Here is a 17,810-nt window from a genome sequence, read left to right as displayed (position 1 = left end):
ATACTCAAACTCTGCTGCTCACCTTTGCCACCTTTTAAAACCTTGTAACAGAATATGAACTTGTAAAAGAATATTTTATTTTTCTGGAAAAATGTACAGGGTTGACCGGCAGTTAAGATCTATATATTACACAGAGAGCCAGGCTACAGTTTTGAATGTGACAGCCATATTCTGGAATAAAGATTTAGGTCTTAAAAGTCAAAATGGCGATACGAGAAAGAAAGGAAACGGTAAGTTTTATTTTTTCTTGTGTTTTTTTAAAGTGAACAGGATCTTTTTTTATGACCAAAGCGGTACTGAGGAAAAAAAATCTGAATGACAGATTTTTCCAAGTGGTACAAACACACAGGAATAGCCTATTTTACTGTAATATAAAATACTGCAGTCCCATCTTTTCCACTTCTGGATTGTTGAAGTTAACGATCGAATGCTCTGTCAAAACTTCGTTTCTGGCCTCTGCTTCTGAATCTGTTTCTACCAGAGCTACCACGCCGCCCGTTCCTGGAGCTTGAGAAGCTTCGGCCATTTCCTCCACCACTTCCTCCTCCTCGCTGCGATTCTACTAACTCAGGTAATTCAGTTGCCACGCACAAACGCCACTGTTTTGAATCTTCCCATCTTGCCTATTGAAATCAAGTCAGACATAGCAAGTTAAATTCTAGGAATGCAAATACAGGGTATTTCATCATTCCTAAATTTGCTCAACCAAAAAGGCAAAATTATGAGCTGATACAGGGGATTCAAGTTTCTCACTAAAGTGGTCAATATGGGTTTCAAACTTGTAAGAGCTACAGCTGTCTGAGTACACCTCAGATACTATAGAACAGAACGGAAACCCCACCTTAGAGCTTTACAGAGCAGCAGCACCAGCAAACTCTTTCCCCACCTTTCATTTATTAAGAATACCACTATAATTATTCCTGATCACAAATCCACACCCTCAATCCCCCTCTAATCCAGAACGAAACATTGTTTTAGGAGTGAGTGAGAATGCTAGGGCATGAGAGTACAGAGATATGCACTAAGGGAGAAATACCTGAAGGAAGGATTGGAAGTCTAGGGAATTTTGGCATGGGAACACTTAATTCTGCCAAGCAAAAACCTGGAATTCACTTTTCTGTGGAGAGAATTCTGAGTGAAAAGAATGGGGGGCAGGGAATAGGAAAAAGTGGATTTTATAGTGTAACGAAACTCCTTGCCTACAAAAATTAATCCAGCAGCAGTAACAAGGGGTGGATCATTCACACAACCACTCTTCTCAGTGCAAGTTTCAAGCTACAGATTTTTGGAGACGGGAATACTTTAGGAAAGGAACACTGTATGCTTGTTCTGTTCTGAAATTCCTTCAAAGCCATCCCTTTTGCCACTAGGAAAGACAGGATACAGGCTACGAAATGTTTTCTGCCTAACCCAGTCCAGCCAGTTTCATCTACAGTCTGCTGTAACCAGAAAATTCAATGAATGTTACCTCTATTTCCTTTTGGTCTGCTGCAGGAATATCAAAGCACACACCCTAAAAAGAGAGAATAATTCTAATGGATACAAGTCTAGCCTTTTAATTGACTGCAACAACAACAACAAAAAAATAGACCCTACAATCTATGTACTAGAACAAATAGGTTTACATTTCAAAGTGGTTTTTTAATAGATTTAAGATACTTCAAAATCTTTGAACTTTGAGAGAGTTGCATCAATATTTCTCAGAACACCAATACTTGCACTTCCGTAATGTTTTCCTCAGATATACGCATTTTTCTTTCCTCTGCATAGCCAGTACTTCCAATTCACATTTTCTTGCTCTTTAACAAGAAGCTTATAACCCTCTCCATCCCAAACTGTGGTCTACTGGCTTCTGCATTACTAATTTTGTAAATTCTTTCAAATCAGAAGTTTTAACCTATACTAAGAAATTTATTGTCCTGGTTTCAGCTGGGATAGAGTTAATTTTCTTCTTAGTAGCTGGTACAGTGTGGTTTTGATTTAGTGCGAGAATAATTTTGATAACACAGTGATGGTTTAGTTGTTGCTAAGTAGCGCTTATACTAAGTTAAGGATTTTTCAGTTTCCCATGGTCTGCCAGCAAGCAGGTGCACAAACCAGAAGCTGGGAAGGAGCGTGGCCAGGACAGCTGACCCGAACTAGCCAAAGAGATATTCCATACCATAGAACGTCATGCTCAGTATAGAAACTGGGAGGAGTTGGCCGGGAGGGGCCAATCGCTGCTCAGACATCAGGCAGCGGATGGTGAGCAATTGCATCGTGCATCACTCGTCTTTTATTTGATTTCATTTATCTGTGTCTTTTTTTTTGTTATATTCCTTTTCATTATTATTATTATTGTTGTTATTATTATATTTTATTTTACTTTAGTTATTAAGCCGTTCTTATCTCAACCCACGAGTTCTACTTCTTTTTTTTGATTCTCCTCCCCATCCCACTGGGAGAGGGGAGGAGTGAGCGAGCAGCTGCATGGTGCCTAGTTGCCAGCTGGGATTAAACCATGACATGTATACACCCACTAAACTGAATATTTAGGCTCAGACTCAAAATCTGAAGTTAAACTACTTGAATGATTAAGTATAATACAAAGACAATTCTCTGTCTGAATAAGCAATCTGGATACCAAGAATTACAAATCTGATGCAGGGAAAACCATCCAGAGACAGTGTTCCACACATCAAATACAGAACAATGCTGTGAATAAAGAGACAGAGGCAAGTACAATAAAATGAATCTTGCCAATTAACACAATATCAAATATCATGCGTGAAGACACATTAAGAAAAAATTTCAGAGATGGAAATAGTAAAAATAGTTCACTGACATAAAGAAGTGTCCTCAAGTCAAATTTAAAATCAGAAGTGTCTGGCCAAGAAACCGTGTGAACGTGTGAAATTCATACAGCAAGGCATGCAGGTTAACTTTTACACAAAGATGGAATGTAGAAGAGAATACACACAGCACCTAAGACAAGAATTGTTTTATTTAAAAAAAAAAAAAAAAGTCTTTAAACTGTTGTTCAAGTGCAGGTTGTCCCTTGTTTTAGGCTTTCTGGTTTACCAAGTCTGGGTATCCTCAGTATTGGCATATAGATGTGCTGTGATTTTGATGATTTGCTAAACTAGGTGCCATCAACACCTGCCATTTTTACGTCTTTCTCCTTTTGATACTTCCAAAAGGCACACGTTCTACCTGCACTCATAGCAATCTCAATGCTTCTATTAGAAATCTCTGCATAAAAGCTCATTCAACACCTGCCTCTGAAGTGACCTCTGAACTGATATTCAAACTGTTTTGGGGTCTTTTTAGTTTGTCTGTTGTCATCCCTATCCCACACCACCTTAAACCATACAAAAACAGGGAAACACAAATGGAGTAGCTCTCTGTAACAACACGTGGTATATGGTCTCTGTGATGGAAACTTCATCGTACATATGAGTGAAGTATGCATGGCAATCTAGATGTGTGAAAGCACCAGAAAAATAAAAGAGCAGAATAAGGGATAAGAGAATAGCATGTGTTGACAGCACGTAAATTAATTAAGTCATCCAAGATCACAGCATCTCTCTACAGTTTTATTGATCAGGGTATGTGGAGGAACAAGAAATACACCCAGAAAAAAACAAAAGATGGAGCAAATCAGGAATAATGCCTAACAACCTGCAAAAGCAGGACATAAGCATTCCTGGTCCTCTGTGTCACCACAAATAATCCTGGACAGACTATTTGATCACACATTTTCATGTTTGTGAAGACCCATACAAATTCTGTGACAAGAAGAGGGAGGGAAATCAATTTTGTTTAAAGTAACTGTCTCTCAGTGAGCTTCACTACAGTGGTTGCAACACTCGTAAGTACAAAGTACCTTTCTGATCTTTCCATTTCAGGTACCAGAAATACAATGGACATGCACCATCAGAACTGATTGCCCTAAGAAATCCTGTTCTGTGTTTTGTCATTAAGGCACAGTAAACATGGTTCGTACCTTTCACCTGTTCTGCTATCCCTATAGCCATGCTATATCCTGCATTATACTACCTCCTTAGCATGTCAGTGGAGCAGAGCCCTAAGCCCCTGAGATGCCTAAGCCCTAATAAAACAGATTGAGGCCCATCCTTCTATCAGTCATGACCTTATCAACAGAGCCTGGAACGGGTCAAAAAGGACCAAATATGTCCCCTGACAATTGCTGAGAAAAGGCTACAACCAGAAGAGCTCAGCAGCAAAGATACAAAGAAATCTTACCATTTTTCCCTTGAGGAAACACATTCTGTTCACCTTCCTGTCAACATTATCACCCAACAGTTCTCGCAGTCTTCGCCAAGCATAGCTCATATTGTTTATTTCTTCAGAGCAGTGTAGTATCATTGTAACAAATCCCTAAAGAAATTGGGCATGCTCCATTTAGTCAGAGGAATAAGCTTCAGCACATCTATCAAACACGAGAAATTTACAGTTTATAAACCAAGTTTTCAAGTGGATACTGTTATGGGACAGCAAGTATATTTATAGCCACTATATTCTTGCTTTTAACTAAATCAGTAGCTCCTAGTGGCTTAAGTACAGTTCCCATAAACAAAATCATAAGGAGACAAATAATTCTCTGTTTAAACAACACAAAGGTGTGTTGGGTTTTTCTCAGATTCAGATGTTAAACCATACACCCTTACCACATCTGAGTTCAGCAGGGAGCGCTGTTCAATGGAAGTAGCACCTGAAATATGGGCTAGAGCTGCAGCCAGAGCATTAACTGGTCCCCTTTCTTGTATTACCAACCGAGCAGGTTCTCTGAAATACTCAATAGCAGTTTGAGGAACAGAATCAAGACACCTAAGTAATTAAAGCAAAAATAAAAAGAAAAAATTATACACTAGTATTTACTAGGCTCTGGAATAGAAGAAAAACAGCAGTCCAAGACTTTTAAGAGTGGTCAGTTCAGAGAGACAGCAATGAACAATCCAAACAGCCCTTCTGAACAAGGAAGATGCAACAGGGCTTGAGTCACCGAACACACCTGATGGCATCTTTGCTGGAAGCCTTTATTATATCTGTTGCAGTAGGAACACCAACACGCTTGAATGTAATGCCCTGAAATTTAAAAAGCAAAATACAGATTAAAGTTGCAGACCATAAATAATTCAGTTCTAAAGAAACGGTGTTGGACTCCAATGAAACAAGCATTTAAATTTATCATTTTTCTTCTTCTTTTCACCTTTTAACTCCCAACTTTTACTAGGGAAAATTACAAAGTTAAGCTTACAGTGAAATGGGTAACACTTAAAAGCATTTTATGTACCAGGTCAGTTCAAATGATCCAGTGACCTTAAACTGAAATAAATAGAGACCATTTTGGCAGATTCCAGGGGAAAGTAGTGCTGCAAATTCTAAATTATTAATTTTAGTCTGATCTGCTTGGATTAACGTACAAGTTACACAGCCTTTCTAAATGTAAGTCTGAGTTTTATGTGCCAAGACTAAACCATCTCATCTCAACTGAATACTTAATTGGTGAGAAAACTACCATATGGAACAGTGCACAAAGTGCAAAAATGGAAGTAACAGTTCTCAGTAAAGCTACACATATTCAAACCACTGATCAGATGATAAGCCAGGGTGAACATTAAACTGAAATCCTGCTAGCTTTTTCTCATTTCCACAGGTACAATCTCACTGGCATTTGCTGAAAAAGCGTGGGCATGAGAATCTGCAGCGTGCTCCCCACTCCACAGTAACTGACAGTGTACCCAAACTCTGCTAGGTAACTGAACCTCAAATGGGTGCTTTATAAGCTATATTCTGTAACTGAACTATTGAACAAAACAGGAAGATTTTACATGCTACCCTAACATATTACATTTGAGTGCTCATGATTAGAAGAAAACTATACTTTACCGCTTTTTGTTCCACGTATCTTAACTGATGTTCTTCCTTTCGCTGATAAAAACAGATACAGATCCCAGTTCGTCCAGCCCGACCTGTGCGTCCAGAACGATGGATATAGGACTCCACATCCTTCAAAATAAATAGCCTTATGACTTACCTAATTTATTGTAATTTAATCAATTCATTGCATTCACATAACTTAGTAGAAGCTATTACAGTTAAGCCTCAACAGTATACAATAACTGCATCAGAGAATTAAATTAAAAACCATTGTTTCACTGAAGTCAAACGAATAAGCTTTTCCATAACCCTGTAAAAATCATGGTTTGAAAGCCAGAACCATGAGCATGAATCAACTAAGTCTTGTTTTGGCATCACGACAGAGAATATGAAAAAACATTTTGAGCCTGTATACCTCTATAACAATCCCACTCAGCCTCCTGCATATCAACTTGAGCACGATTACTCGGATACTAATAGCGAACTCACTGAAAAATTATCTTATTTCTTTCAAACCCTCTTAACTTCAGCCCGTGTTCTCACTGTTAGGGTCACCTCCTTGTATATGCCCCTACTTAGTGAATCGTTCTTGCAAGACAAACAGCCTTTCTTCACTTCTCACTGCTTCCAGATTTGCAATCACCACACATGGCCTTGAAGGGAGAGGCTTTAAACAGCCTTAAAGGAAGGCATTTTAAGGAGACCATCTTTAAACATACTAGGGACTGAAGCACTCTGAAAAAATCCTCTAAGAAACTACTGTGTATCAGGACATTCCTTACCCTTAAATGCAGTGCTGGTATACTCTGTTTTATGAATATCATCACCTGATAGCATTTACTACTTGAAAACAAACCTATAAATTATTACAAGACACCCAACATAACTATCTCCTACCTTTGGTGGTGAACTTTGTACAACCAGGTCAACTTCAGGGATATCTAAACCACGGGCAGCTACGTTGGTTGCAACCAGAACTTTAAATGTGCCATTTCTAAAACCTTTCAGTGTGATCTCTCTTTGCTTCTGAGGAATGTCACCATGCAACGACTGGCAATCCTGAAAAACAGTATTATTGCAGGACTGTACCAAAACCCAAGACAGTGCTCCATTTTATGGTCAGTTTTGGGTACAATATCTTGGTATTTGATAGATACCGTATGGAAAGATACAGAAAAACTCAATTACCAGAGTTCATATTTTAGGTGTCTTACAATATTTACTCAGTACTTCTTATTCATATACCTCAAAGACAAAAGTAGGAAATAAAGGTAGGAAAACAGAATTGCAACATGTGTCTTATCTCTGCCTCCAATTATTGTGACCTATGAAAACAACTATGCCCTAACCTGCCATCCACACCACCTATGCAAGGCTTAGCTGTTTCAAAATAGTCATCGACAATTTTCTCAGGCCTTCTTAGTATTCATTTAGACATCTTTTCCAAATATATTAATTTCCCCCACTACCAATTGAAAGACTAAAATATAAGTGGCCCCAAAAAAATGAACTACAGCTTCAGAGATTTTTTTTTTAAATCCAAACATTCTGAAAGTCCTTGTGTATCACAGCAATAACAAGTATGAAGACCAAACATACAAAAATTCTTTATTTCTCCCCATTTCACAGCTTGCCTCTAGATGGCTACCATGTTTTCCACACGTAAACAGAGAATGATTTGAAAAAAAATGCTAACACAATGCTAGGGTCAGCACAGAATCAAAAAATTTTTTTTCAGACAGTTTTGGATTAACATCAGCTGGTAAATGGAATAGGCATATATTCTGTTAGTGAATATTAACATGCTAAAATAGGAACATCTAAGTAATGTCCTTCTCTTGCACGCCAAGATCAGAATTCTGCATTGCCTATGCAAGATTTGGTATCACTACCACCACCACTAATGCAGGATAAGGCTCCACGCTCAGGTTTGGCTGTTACTGAGGTCATCTAGGAGTGCGGGAGAAACACTCCTGAACACAGTTGTGGCAGATGAAAAAGCTTCTCCTTTCCCTGGGAACATAATGCTATACTGCTTTCTAGACAGAACTCAACCCATCTCCTCAATGAGAACACATACAGAAAACGTAGTTGCCGTGATACCACCACCAAAACCCAAGCATGCAGTGCCAGTGTCACTACACGATAAACATTGCACCACTACATCAATGAGTTATTTTCCACCAGGGCTAGAGTGTGCCATACCATGAATCTCAGGAATACACTAGAGGTCATTCACAAGAGATGGCAGATTGAATTCTTTCTGTGTATACATCTTTAAACTCTTCATAACAGCTAATAAACATCTTAATGAAATTACAAATATAGCCTCTGTTATATTACAGCTCTAAACCCTAATCGCCCCCACTGACAACACTGATTAGTGTCAGCATCACAGCTCAGTAACTGCTATTCCAGTACCATGACCTGTTACCCTAGTACCCTTCTAAGTCTACTACCATTTTTTAACCCAAGACAGTCCTCTCTACAGAAAAATTAATTCACAACTGCTCCATTTAATGTCAATGAGAACTCTTATTTTAAGAAAAAAGTCCTTTGTAGCCCCGTATCTGTTAGTGCAGCCTAGTCCTGAAGAGTATAATGCTGTAAACTTTCAACCAGTTTGTCGGGATTTTTTTTAAAGGTTCTTTTTGGCAGTTTTGAAATTATCTGACCACCTGCAAAAGCCTGCCTTATCCACTTTGAAAGTCTCTCTTTAAAACTTACTCAGCATAGGTATGGCATCCTATAGGGTTGATACATCTCTGACAGGTTTTGTTACTTAATACAGATTATAACATACCTGTTTGATTGAAGCATTCAGAGCCAGTTCATTTGCCTCCTTTTTGGTCTCACAGAAGACGATGGTCCTCCCGTGGCTGCCACTGTAGACCTGAATGACATCTCCAATAACCGCAGCTCTCTGAGACCAGTGACACTCTATTGCTAAATGCTATGGAAAAGAATTCCAGTGTTTAGCTTACATAAAACCACAAGATTCTTTTTTAATACATTTGAAACTCTAAAATCCAGAAATACTAAAGAGTTATACAGTTTCCTGATGGGCAAGATATGCTAACTCACGTTCCTGGAACGTGCAAAATCCATAATGCTCTTATATCCACCACAATTAGTCTAACATCAAGTGAAATAATTACAGTAAGAGGAAAAAAAGATGACAGTCTACAAATCACTTCTTCAAAGCAAGGAAAAAAAAACAGGGAGATGTTACACCATTTCTCTGGAGGATAGCCAGGGGTGCAAGATTTTGCCACAGTTCTATCAACCAAAGCTTTATGTCAGATAAAGTGAAACAAATACAGTATGTTAAAAACTTTTTTCAAGCACAAGATTAACATTCTTTCAATCTCACTGATACAATTATGATGTGTCCAACTGATCTGTCAAAGTAACTGCTAAGGAGTACTTAAGCAGGAACAATATCTTATTTTGTCAAGTAAAGATAATTAAATCAGGCTTCTATCAAAGCAGAAACAATATCTTATTTTGTCAAGTAAAGATAATTAAATCAGGCTTCTAGCATATATGTATTGTATTCCTTGCTATGGTATTTACTGCACAGCAAGCAAAGGCCTAGTGAGGTAAGATACCACAGGAAGTTTGAAAAAAGTCTCCTGTATACAGAGCAGCAGAATTTGACTGTGATGTCCATGGTGATTTAAAAGAGCCAGGTTGATGTTAATGTGTGCCTTTTGCTTCCAACTTGGATAAATTCGGATACCGGTTTTCTCTGAAAACCAACAAAACTAACTGATTACTGAATCCTCACTCTATCTTAGATGTCTATATGGTTACCGGATGCTGTAAGAAGAGAGACAGATCCTAAACTTAGAAAGAGTTTGACTAGCTGTAATGTGCCTTATGCTTAAAAAAATAATTCTCAAAACAACTTTCAACATCATTCTGATAATGCACCTTAGGATGGGATGACCATTTGTAGCACAAAGAAAAAGAGAAAAGGCCTGAAAACATTCCATATTCAATACTCACTTCTACTGTTGTAGCAGCCTTTTGAGTTCTTTTCCCAATAAGGTCAATCTGTTCATATCTAGACTTCATGTATTTCTTAGCCACATCATATACCCAATGTGGGCAAGTTGCAGAAAACAGTAGTGTCTGGGGATTGTCTTCAGAATCTTAAAACACAGTTTTAAAACAATGTGTCACAAACTTCATATGTTTCATCTTACAGATGTATATAAACTGATTATATGGGTTATTAAAAATATGAGGTCAAATATCAGTATATAAAATAAAGAAGGCAAATCTGCTTTTTAAATTTATGCATTACCAACATCTGGAGAAAAAATACAAAGTCTAAAGATTTTCAAGGTTAGGAAAAAAGTTTCTATGACCAAAAATCCTGTCTATTTTCAAGCGATGAAAAGCATAAAAAGCTTCTAACTCCTTTTAACTGGAAGAAGTCCAAGCACGACTTAGAGATAGGTGCCAAAGAAAGTTATTTACAGATCCCTAGCTGCTGGATTTTAAGCTTTGCAAAGGTCCTATGAATGATGCCCACTTTCACAACACTTCCTCATGTATTGCGTTCACAGTACATTTCCTACAATATATAGTATTGAGTCATTTTTAAACAAAGCCACCTTGCAACTTTCAGAAAAATATACCTGAACTTTAGCAGACTAAATTATTACTAATATTTCCTACTATTTGTTTAAATAGAGATTACCCTTCTTGTATGCAACTCGTAAAATGTCTTCCACTTGTTCAGCAAATCCCATGTCCAGCATCTGGTCCACTTCATCAAGTACAACATGTTTCACCTTGGTCAGGTCCAGCTTGCCATTCTGAAGATGGTCTTTGATTCGACCAGGTGTCCCAACCAAAATGTCAATGCCACTTCTCATGAGATCAACTGATAAACAGGAAAGAGCAGAAGAGGAGTTAGCAGTCAGCTAGGGAGCATTCTCTACGTTACAAACACATGGTAACCATTCATGAGTATTCTCCTTACAAAAATATAAGTGAGGACAAATGATGAGAAGTGAGGAGAAAAGTTGGTGGGGGGAAAAAAAATACCAAAAAACCAAAACTGGTAAGATAGAATTTCTACTGCTCTTCCTGAAGGAAAAAGATTTCCCATCTCCCTTTCCTCTCCCCATGATTTAAATAAAGTGGCAAACCAAGAGCTTCTTTTAACATACTTTGGAAATAGTTAGCTCTTCCCAAATTGTCTACTTTAATTGGAAACTTAAAAAAACCCTTTATTCAACTATCCAAGTTACTGAAATCACCTCCTTCCTGAAGTTCTGCAGGAAAAAAAAAAAATTCATCCCTGATGTCTCAAGAGATATTATGATGACAGAGCTTATTCTCATTCCTGCTCTCATTTGCCTTGTTTACAACCACAAAGACGGTAAATTATGCTGTCACAATAAAGAAATTCTTCTCCACTTTAAAAACCCTCTAGATATTCCGTATCACACAAAAAACCCCACACCTACTCACAGCTCTAAGACTAAACTTTTTTTAAAGAAAATATGTTTACTAGAACCTAAACCCAAATACTCTGTATACACACAGTATAATCTCTTTCACTTTATAAATAAAGTACACAAGTAGACAAGGAACATCAAAAATATAATTGAGAGCTACGGTTATTTCTTACCATAAGATCTGGTTCTGACCTACTAAATTCACCATGAATACTCTCCAGTTCTTGAGTTAAACGTGTGTGTTTGGAAGGACCCAACTGCACGTTTCAAATATGTCAGTCAATCGACATTTTAATTATTAGTAGTAAATGTCACTTACTTTGTCCATTATACGGAGTTCCTCCATAAAAACAAGCTACTGTTAGCTTTCTTGTGATGTCCTTGAAATCTTTAGCAACCTGGTTTGCCAGCTCTCTTGTTGGACAAAGAACTAGTACCTAGATAGAAGACAGACAAACAGATGTTCTCTCAGCATGGCTTCTGCCAAGAAACCACTAGACTTCTAATCATTAGTTTAGGTCTAACCATTTACATAATTTAAAAAAAATAATCTGGTTTAAATAGTTATCTAAGCAAAGATTAGAGAAACACACTGCTTAAGTCTGTTGTAACATCATTAATCTCCTTCAGCACATACTCATTTAGGCCAGGCTAACTTCTTTTTAAATGAGATGGACAGGAGGTACTTAAATCTTATTTAACTTTAGCTCTTGAACAGATCAGCTACAAGTTTTCTTCTACATCTGCATATGCTGTTTGAACACAAGACTGAAGGATTTGGGTAATAAAAGGTTTTTATGCATGTTCGGTAATGCTTCAGAGTCCTGTGAGAAGGTGTAAGAAAGAGCTATCAACTGCTTCTCAGCTTCCCTGTGACTTGGGGAAACATATGTTCAGTCTGCAAAGCTGGTGTTCAGCGTGGTTCTGGAGCCTGTGCTGATATCCCCGCAGAAGCAACCAAGGAGCCATTCTCTCTTCCAATACACAGGCTTCACTGCACATGATGGACAAGCTACTAGCTAGGTGTTTTAACTGATTTACTTTAACGTGTGACTGCAGTACTGCTTTCAAACCTGGCATCAGTGGCTTGACAAAAGGAATCTTAAAATCCTTACCCTGTTACTTCTTTCAACATTGAAACGCATTACAAAAAAGTAAGTACTAGTGTACTATGGCAGAGTGAGGCCTGAAATCTTTTTTATTTTAAGACTTGTGACTCCCTCTAAGAAAGCTTTCCCTTCTTCGCAAGACTGTGCCAAATCTAGAGCCAGCATTCTCAGTCATGGCCAACATGATGGGCAGATGCAAATAAACCCACTAGTACTCGTTTTGGAATGAGTTTCAGGTAATCTGTGAGATGGGTGACAAGATGAAATAAACTGTCAAAAAAAAAAAATTGCACTATTAATGGGGATACAATAAGCTTTGGCCTATCTAGTTTTGGAGGGCATCATAAGAATTTGGTGAAAAAACATACATGGTATTCCCTAGCAGAATGCAGACAGCTCATAATGAATCTGCATTCTCTGGAGCAGAAGCTTCAATATCTGGTGGCGGTCCTAGTGAAAACCAAGCCTATTTTTAAAACCTCCCACTATTTACATGTTTAAACAAACATGTTTAAGTAGACAGCTTTTATTGATCAGAAAAAGTCACTAATCTGTTACTAATTTGGGAGAAAAACAAGCATCCAGTAACCACTCGACCTGAATAGGTAAGGTGACTGAACAAAATTAAATAGGGACACATTGAACACCTGTAGTTTCAGTCTCCCTGTAAGCAGAAAAAGGAATTGACAAGTGGATAGAGCTATTTTGCTCTTTACTCTTGATCAGAGGGTATGAGGCAGCACAGAATGCAGGCAAAGCCCAACAAACATAATTTTCAAAGAATCTTTAACATGGGGTAGCTTATCCCTGCACAAACTTGAAGAACTTTTCCAGCAGGTCAAAACTCTGAATGACTCTGACATAAGACAAAGCAAAAGCAGCATCCTAAGTAAGCATAGTTACCTTTGGTGAACGGCCTCTTCTTCTTTCCTGTGAGTCTCCCTGAAGCTTTTCAATTAAAGGAATAGCAAAAGAGAATGTTTTCCCCGTTCCAGTTCGTGCCTGAGCAATTACATCTTTGCCAGAATATACTGGGTCAAAGGTCTTCACTTGCACGGGAAACAGGTACGTCACTCCTCGAGCTGTGACAATTTCAACAGACTTGCTTAATGAGATCATTTTAGAAGCTTTCTTGCATACTCTTCAGAGGAAGTTATCCCAAGCAGAACTTCCATCAACTCTAAAGTAAGTCAGGACTCTATCATCACCTCCACTGGTTTATTTAATCACAGAGGTCATCTGTAAAGAGTGCCCTGGGACTGCCCATTTTATTTTCCCACTTCATACCCCCAGACACAGGGCTAGCTGGGACAGATGAAGTTACTAGCCTTTAATGAAAGCCTTTAAGTACTGTAGCTTTATTTATGTAATACTCCCCACCTACTATGAAAATACCTTCCTTTCAAATAAGACATATGTCAAAACCACTTTTACTCTTCTCTTAATTGATACTAAGTCATGCACAAACTAATGTCAAAGATACTAAATATAACCAGTTTTCCTTTACTCACACTGAAATAACTGAATTGAAGAATTCTCCACATATTAAGTTGGGGTTTTTTTGAGCTTATGTCATTTAAAATTTTACTGTAAATGCTAAACTGGGCAATACTGCAAACAGAAAAGTCCATGTTCAGAGATGCGTTTAGAGTAGGCAATCAATACGCCTTCTATATAGCATCTGTGCTTGCATATGCACAAGCAGAGCACATCTCAAAGCTCATTGATTGAATATGTTGAACATAAAAGCACATGACAGAGATCATTTACTTTCTGTGGTCACATCATGCCAAGAAATTTACCTTGAAGAAGCTGAACAGTCCCTTTGGAAATAGGAAAATTGGAGAAAGCACCCTCTTTCTGTTCTTCAGTCATCTCCTGTTAGGTAAACATAAAAATCAGATAACGTTCCATGTGAATATCATATGACCATCAGAAAATTCAAGGTAATGGCATAGGCACTGGTGTCATACCCAAGGGTCAAATTTTCATTGACAGTTCACAGCCGCAGCTAAAGAACCTTCTTTGTTTTACTTACTATCATATTTCAAAGTTAAACAAAAGTGATCTGTAATTTAAGTTAAGACTGTTTCATATCAAATGGCATAACCCTGTAAACGCAAAACACCCAAATTAAAACGCTGAGAACTCTTAATTAAATTTTAACATTCTATTTTAAATAATTACCAATGGCCTAACAGATTATGTTGTAATATGCAAGAATCAGGCTTGATATCTAGCCTATTTCCTACTTCCCAATTAATACAGCACAGTGATTTACAGATAGAGAAATCGATCCCCAAAAGAATAACATTACGAGGTAGAGCATGGAACTTACCCACTCAGTAATGCATTACTTCCATATACATTTTAACAGGACAGTGATTAAAATGCAGAGCATGAGGAAAGAATGCTAACCCTGGAAACCATGGAAACCCTGAATGCTTTGTGAAGCATCAGTTGGAACAAGAAACAAAACCAGGCAACAGCAGAACATACAGGTATAAAGACTTTTCAAAACAAATCCTAGGTACAGCAAGATGTTTCCCTTAAAAAAAATATGTGGTTCATGTCAAGCAATTTTAAAGGAACCTAAATCAAATAGAAATAGTCAGACAAAATAAAAACTTTCTTACAGAAAGACTTAAAACAACTTACAAACATTACAACATGATATTTTATTAGATTAAGGACCATCTTACCACGTTAACAGCTACTATTTAAAAAGATGATACATAAAAACATATTAATACTTAACTTTTCTTTTTCCACTAGCTAAAACCAAGTAATTCTTATTTCACTAGAGAAGTACTCATAATGCCAAAAAGAAGTCAATTAAACTACATTTGTGGCAATGACAATCATATCTAATGATGCTGAATCATATTAAAGCACCATCTCACTGCAGCTTGTCCTTCTGCCAACAGCTACCACAGTACCGGACTGTTGAAGTGAGAAAACCATGGTGCGCTGATCTAGAACTTCAGGACTTCCAGTATTTAAAATTTTTGCAAATAATCGACAGAAGGGACAGTTCAAGTAGCTTTAAACCCTGAAAATTTACAGTGGTCTTTCCACTGATAGGGAGGGAAAAAAAGGAAAAATAACCTGTTCTAAATTTAACCTTGTTGCAACGCAGGAGTTGAAAGCTAGACTCATCACTAAATCAACTAAATGTAACTAAATCAATCATTAGTTTTACCTGCTCTTGATCACTGTCACCGTCACCACTTGACGTTTCACTAGAGTTATTGTGCCGTTTTCTGTGGGTGGATTTAACACTTAAGGAAGATAATCTCGTGTTCTCCGGGCTTTCTTCTCTCATAGCACCGTTTTGTTTAACTCTACTCCTTGATTTCTTGAGTTTCGGGGAATCAACTTCATCCTCCGACTGCTCACTTTCATCCGTCTGAGTCCTTCTCCTCCGAGACTTGTCATGGCGTTTAGATTTCTTCTCTTTTTTCTCCTTCTGGTAAGGCACAGAGCAACGCACGGTACATGAAAATACACGCACGTGATCCAAGCGACACGGAACAGAGAAGAAGACGTAGCAGGACAGTTAAAACTAAAAGTCTATGTTCTAGTGATTGACGGCGAGGGGGGGCAACGGCTCCCTTCCCGCCGCGCCGCAGGTGCCTGCAGGAGGCACTTTCCCGACCACGGGACACCCGGGCCTTCATTTTCGGGACTCTTCCCCCACACACACACCCCGCAGCGTGCACCCCACAGCGCTCCCCGGGCCCCTGCGCGACGAGGACGGTCACACGCGTGCTCCAGCAGGCCCACCACGGCGGGGCCGTCCCGACACGAGGCGGGGGCCGTGGCCCGGCGCCACAGGCCGTGCAGCCCGCCGACCTCCTCCCGGGAGGCCCCGCCGCCGCTGCCGCCGCCGCGCACGTGGCCGGCCGGCCGGCCGGCCGGGCGGGCGGGCACGCCCCGTGGCCACGCCGCGCAGACCCGCCCCGGCCCACGCCACCGGGGCGGGCGAGACCCGAGGCGAGACCCGCCGGACACGAGCCTCAGCGTGGAGGTGAGGCGAGGCGAGGCTGCGCGGCGCGGCCAGGCCGTAGCCGGCCGCGAAAGGCCCCGGAGCCCTTCCCGGTACCTTGTGCCGCCGCCGGCTGCTTTCCAGGGCGGATTCGCTCTCCATAGGGCACTCGGGATCCGACTCGGCCCCGCTGCTAGCGCTAAACCGGGCGGCTTCAGGCATCTCCGCACACCGGTAACCGCGCCACGCCGGTGCCGCCGCCGGCCGCTGTGTGACAGAAACAGAACCCGCCCACTGCCCCGGCAACGGGGGCGGGGCCGCGCCCCTCACCAGCCGCCCGGCAGCCAATAGGCTGTCGGCCCCGCCGATAGACTACAAGGCCCAGCATGCCTCGGGGCTCCCGCCCCCCTCGGACTCCAAGAGCCAGCGTGCTCCGCGCCCCGAGACGGTGGAGCTCGTGGCGGGTCCCGCGCCTCCGCCGTGAGGCGTCCGCCATGACGGGCGCCGGCGGGCAAAGGGCGGCTTGCGGTTCCTTCACCGGCTTTCCACCGGGGCTTGCGTTATGCCGTACCCCCGTTGCGCGTGTGAGCCCCTGGGAGGAGTTTTTTAAGGAAGCGGAAAAGCTGCTGGCGGGCAGCGTGAGGCGCTGAGGGCGAGAGAGCTCCCGGGGAAGCCTGAGGGGGAAATGCCGGTACCGGCGTGACTGAAACCGGCCGTGGACCGAGGCGGACGGGAGAGAGCGCTGCAGGGCTCTGCTCAGCCCCAGCCAGCACAAACGCAGTTTCTTCCACTTCTTCACAGCCAGAGACACCTTCCCTAAAAGAAATCTCCAACAGCTTTAAAAACTGGTAACTACAACTTTAGCCTTCTGTCTCCGTAGCTACTGGAGACAAGTTTTCAGTAGTGAAAGAGCCTAACGTAGTCGATAACAGTATGACCAAGTGCCTCTGTAAGATTTAAAAGGACCACAAGCCTTTCGTGATTAGCAGCATGCTTCCAGCACAGTCTGCTTTTAGCTACAGGAAGAAATCAGGATTAAGAAGTCAAAATGAGTCTTCTGAACGAAAAGCTGTAAAGCGATCCTGGCGGCTGCCAGGTTGTTGATTCCTTAAAAGAAGAAAAGGGGTGGTCAGGAGCAGAACGGGAGCGTGCAGGCCTGCAGCAGGGTTTCTTTCGAAGCAATGCCACTGACCTTACCTGTTGTCTCCTGCACCAACGCATTTTCATTTGCAAAGACTAAATCCTGCTTGCCAGATATAAACACACCAAACAGATTCAGGAGGACAGCTGAGATTTCATCAGGACACAATGAGACGACCTCGGGATTCAAAGGAATTTTTGTAGTAACAAGGT

General features: G+C 40.4%; 1 protein-coding gene and 1 long non-coding RNA gene across 2 annotated transcripts; one reads left to right on the top strand and one right to left on the bottom strand.

Moving 5' to 3' along the window:
* Window positions 1-55: 55 nt before the first annotated feature.
* Window positions 56-16,739, bottom strand: LOC128147210 (nucleolar RNA helicase 2-like). The gene is made up of 15 exons (XM_052799614.1): window positions 16,575-16,739; window positions 15,672-15,938; window positions 14,272-14,347; window positions 13,373-13,551; window positions 11,680-11,797; window positions 10,595-10,780; window positions 9,895-10,040; window positions 8,687-8,836; window positions 6,781-6,942; window positions 5,893-6,012; window positions 5,015-5,088; window positions 4,671-4,830; window positions 4,246-4,380; window positions 1,469-1,513; window positions 56-623 (listed from the first exon to the last, which is right to left on the bottom strand). The coding sequence occupies exons 1-15, from the start codon at window positions 16,677-16,679 to the stop codon at window positions 417-419; spliced, it is 2,130 nt and encodes a 709-aa protein (XP_052655574.1). The 5' UTR covers window positions 16,680-16,739; the 3' UTR covers window positions 56-416.
* On the top strand, window positions 146-6,025 carry LOC128147211 (uncharacterized). Its single transcript, XR_008236964.1, has 4 exons — window positions 146-230; window positions 3,888-3,977; window positions 5,660-5,758; window positions 5,948-6,025. It is a non-coding gene; the product is annotated as an uncharacterized LOC128147211 (long non-coding RNA).
* Window positions 16,740-17,810: the final 1,071 nt, after the last annotated feature.

Source organism: Harpia harpyja, chromosome 10 (assembly GCF_026419915.1).
Source record: "Harpia harpyja isolate bHarHar1 chromosome 10, bHarHar1 primary haplotype, whole genome shotgun sequence".
Taxonomy (NCBI): Eukaryota; Metazoa; Chordata; class Aves; order Accipitriformes; family Accipitridae; genus Harpia; species Harpia harpyja.
Note: the sequence above shows the minus strand (reverse complement) of the source record. Positions and strands in the feature narration are given on the sequence as shown.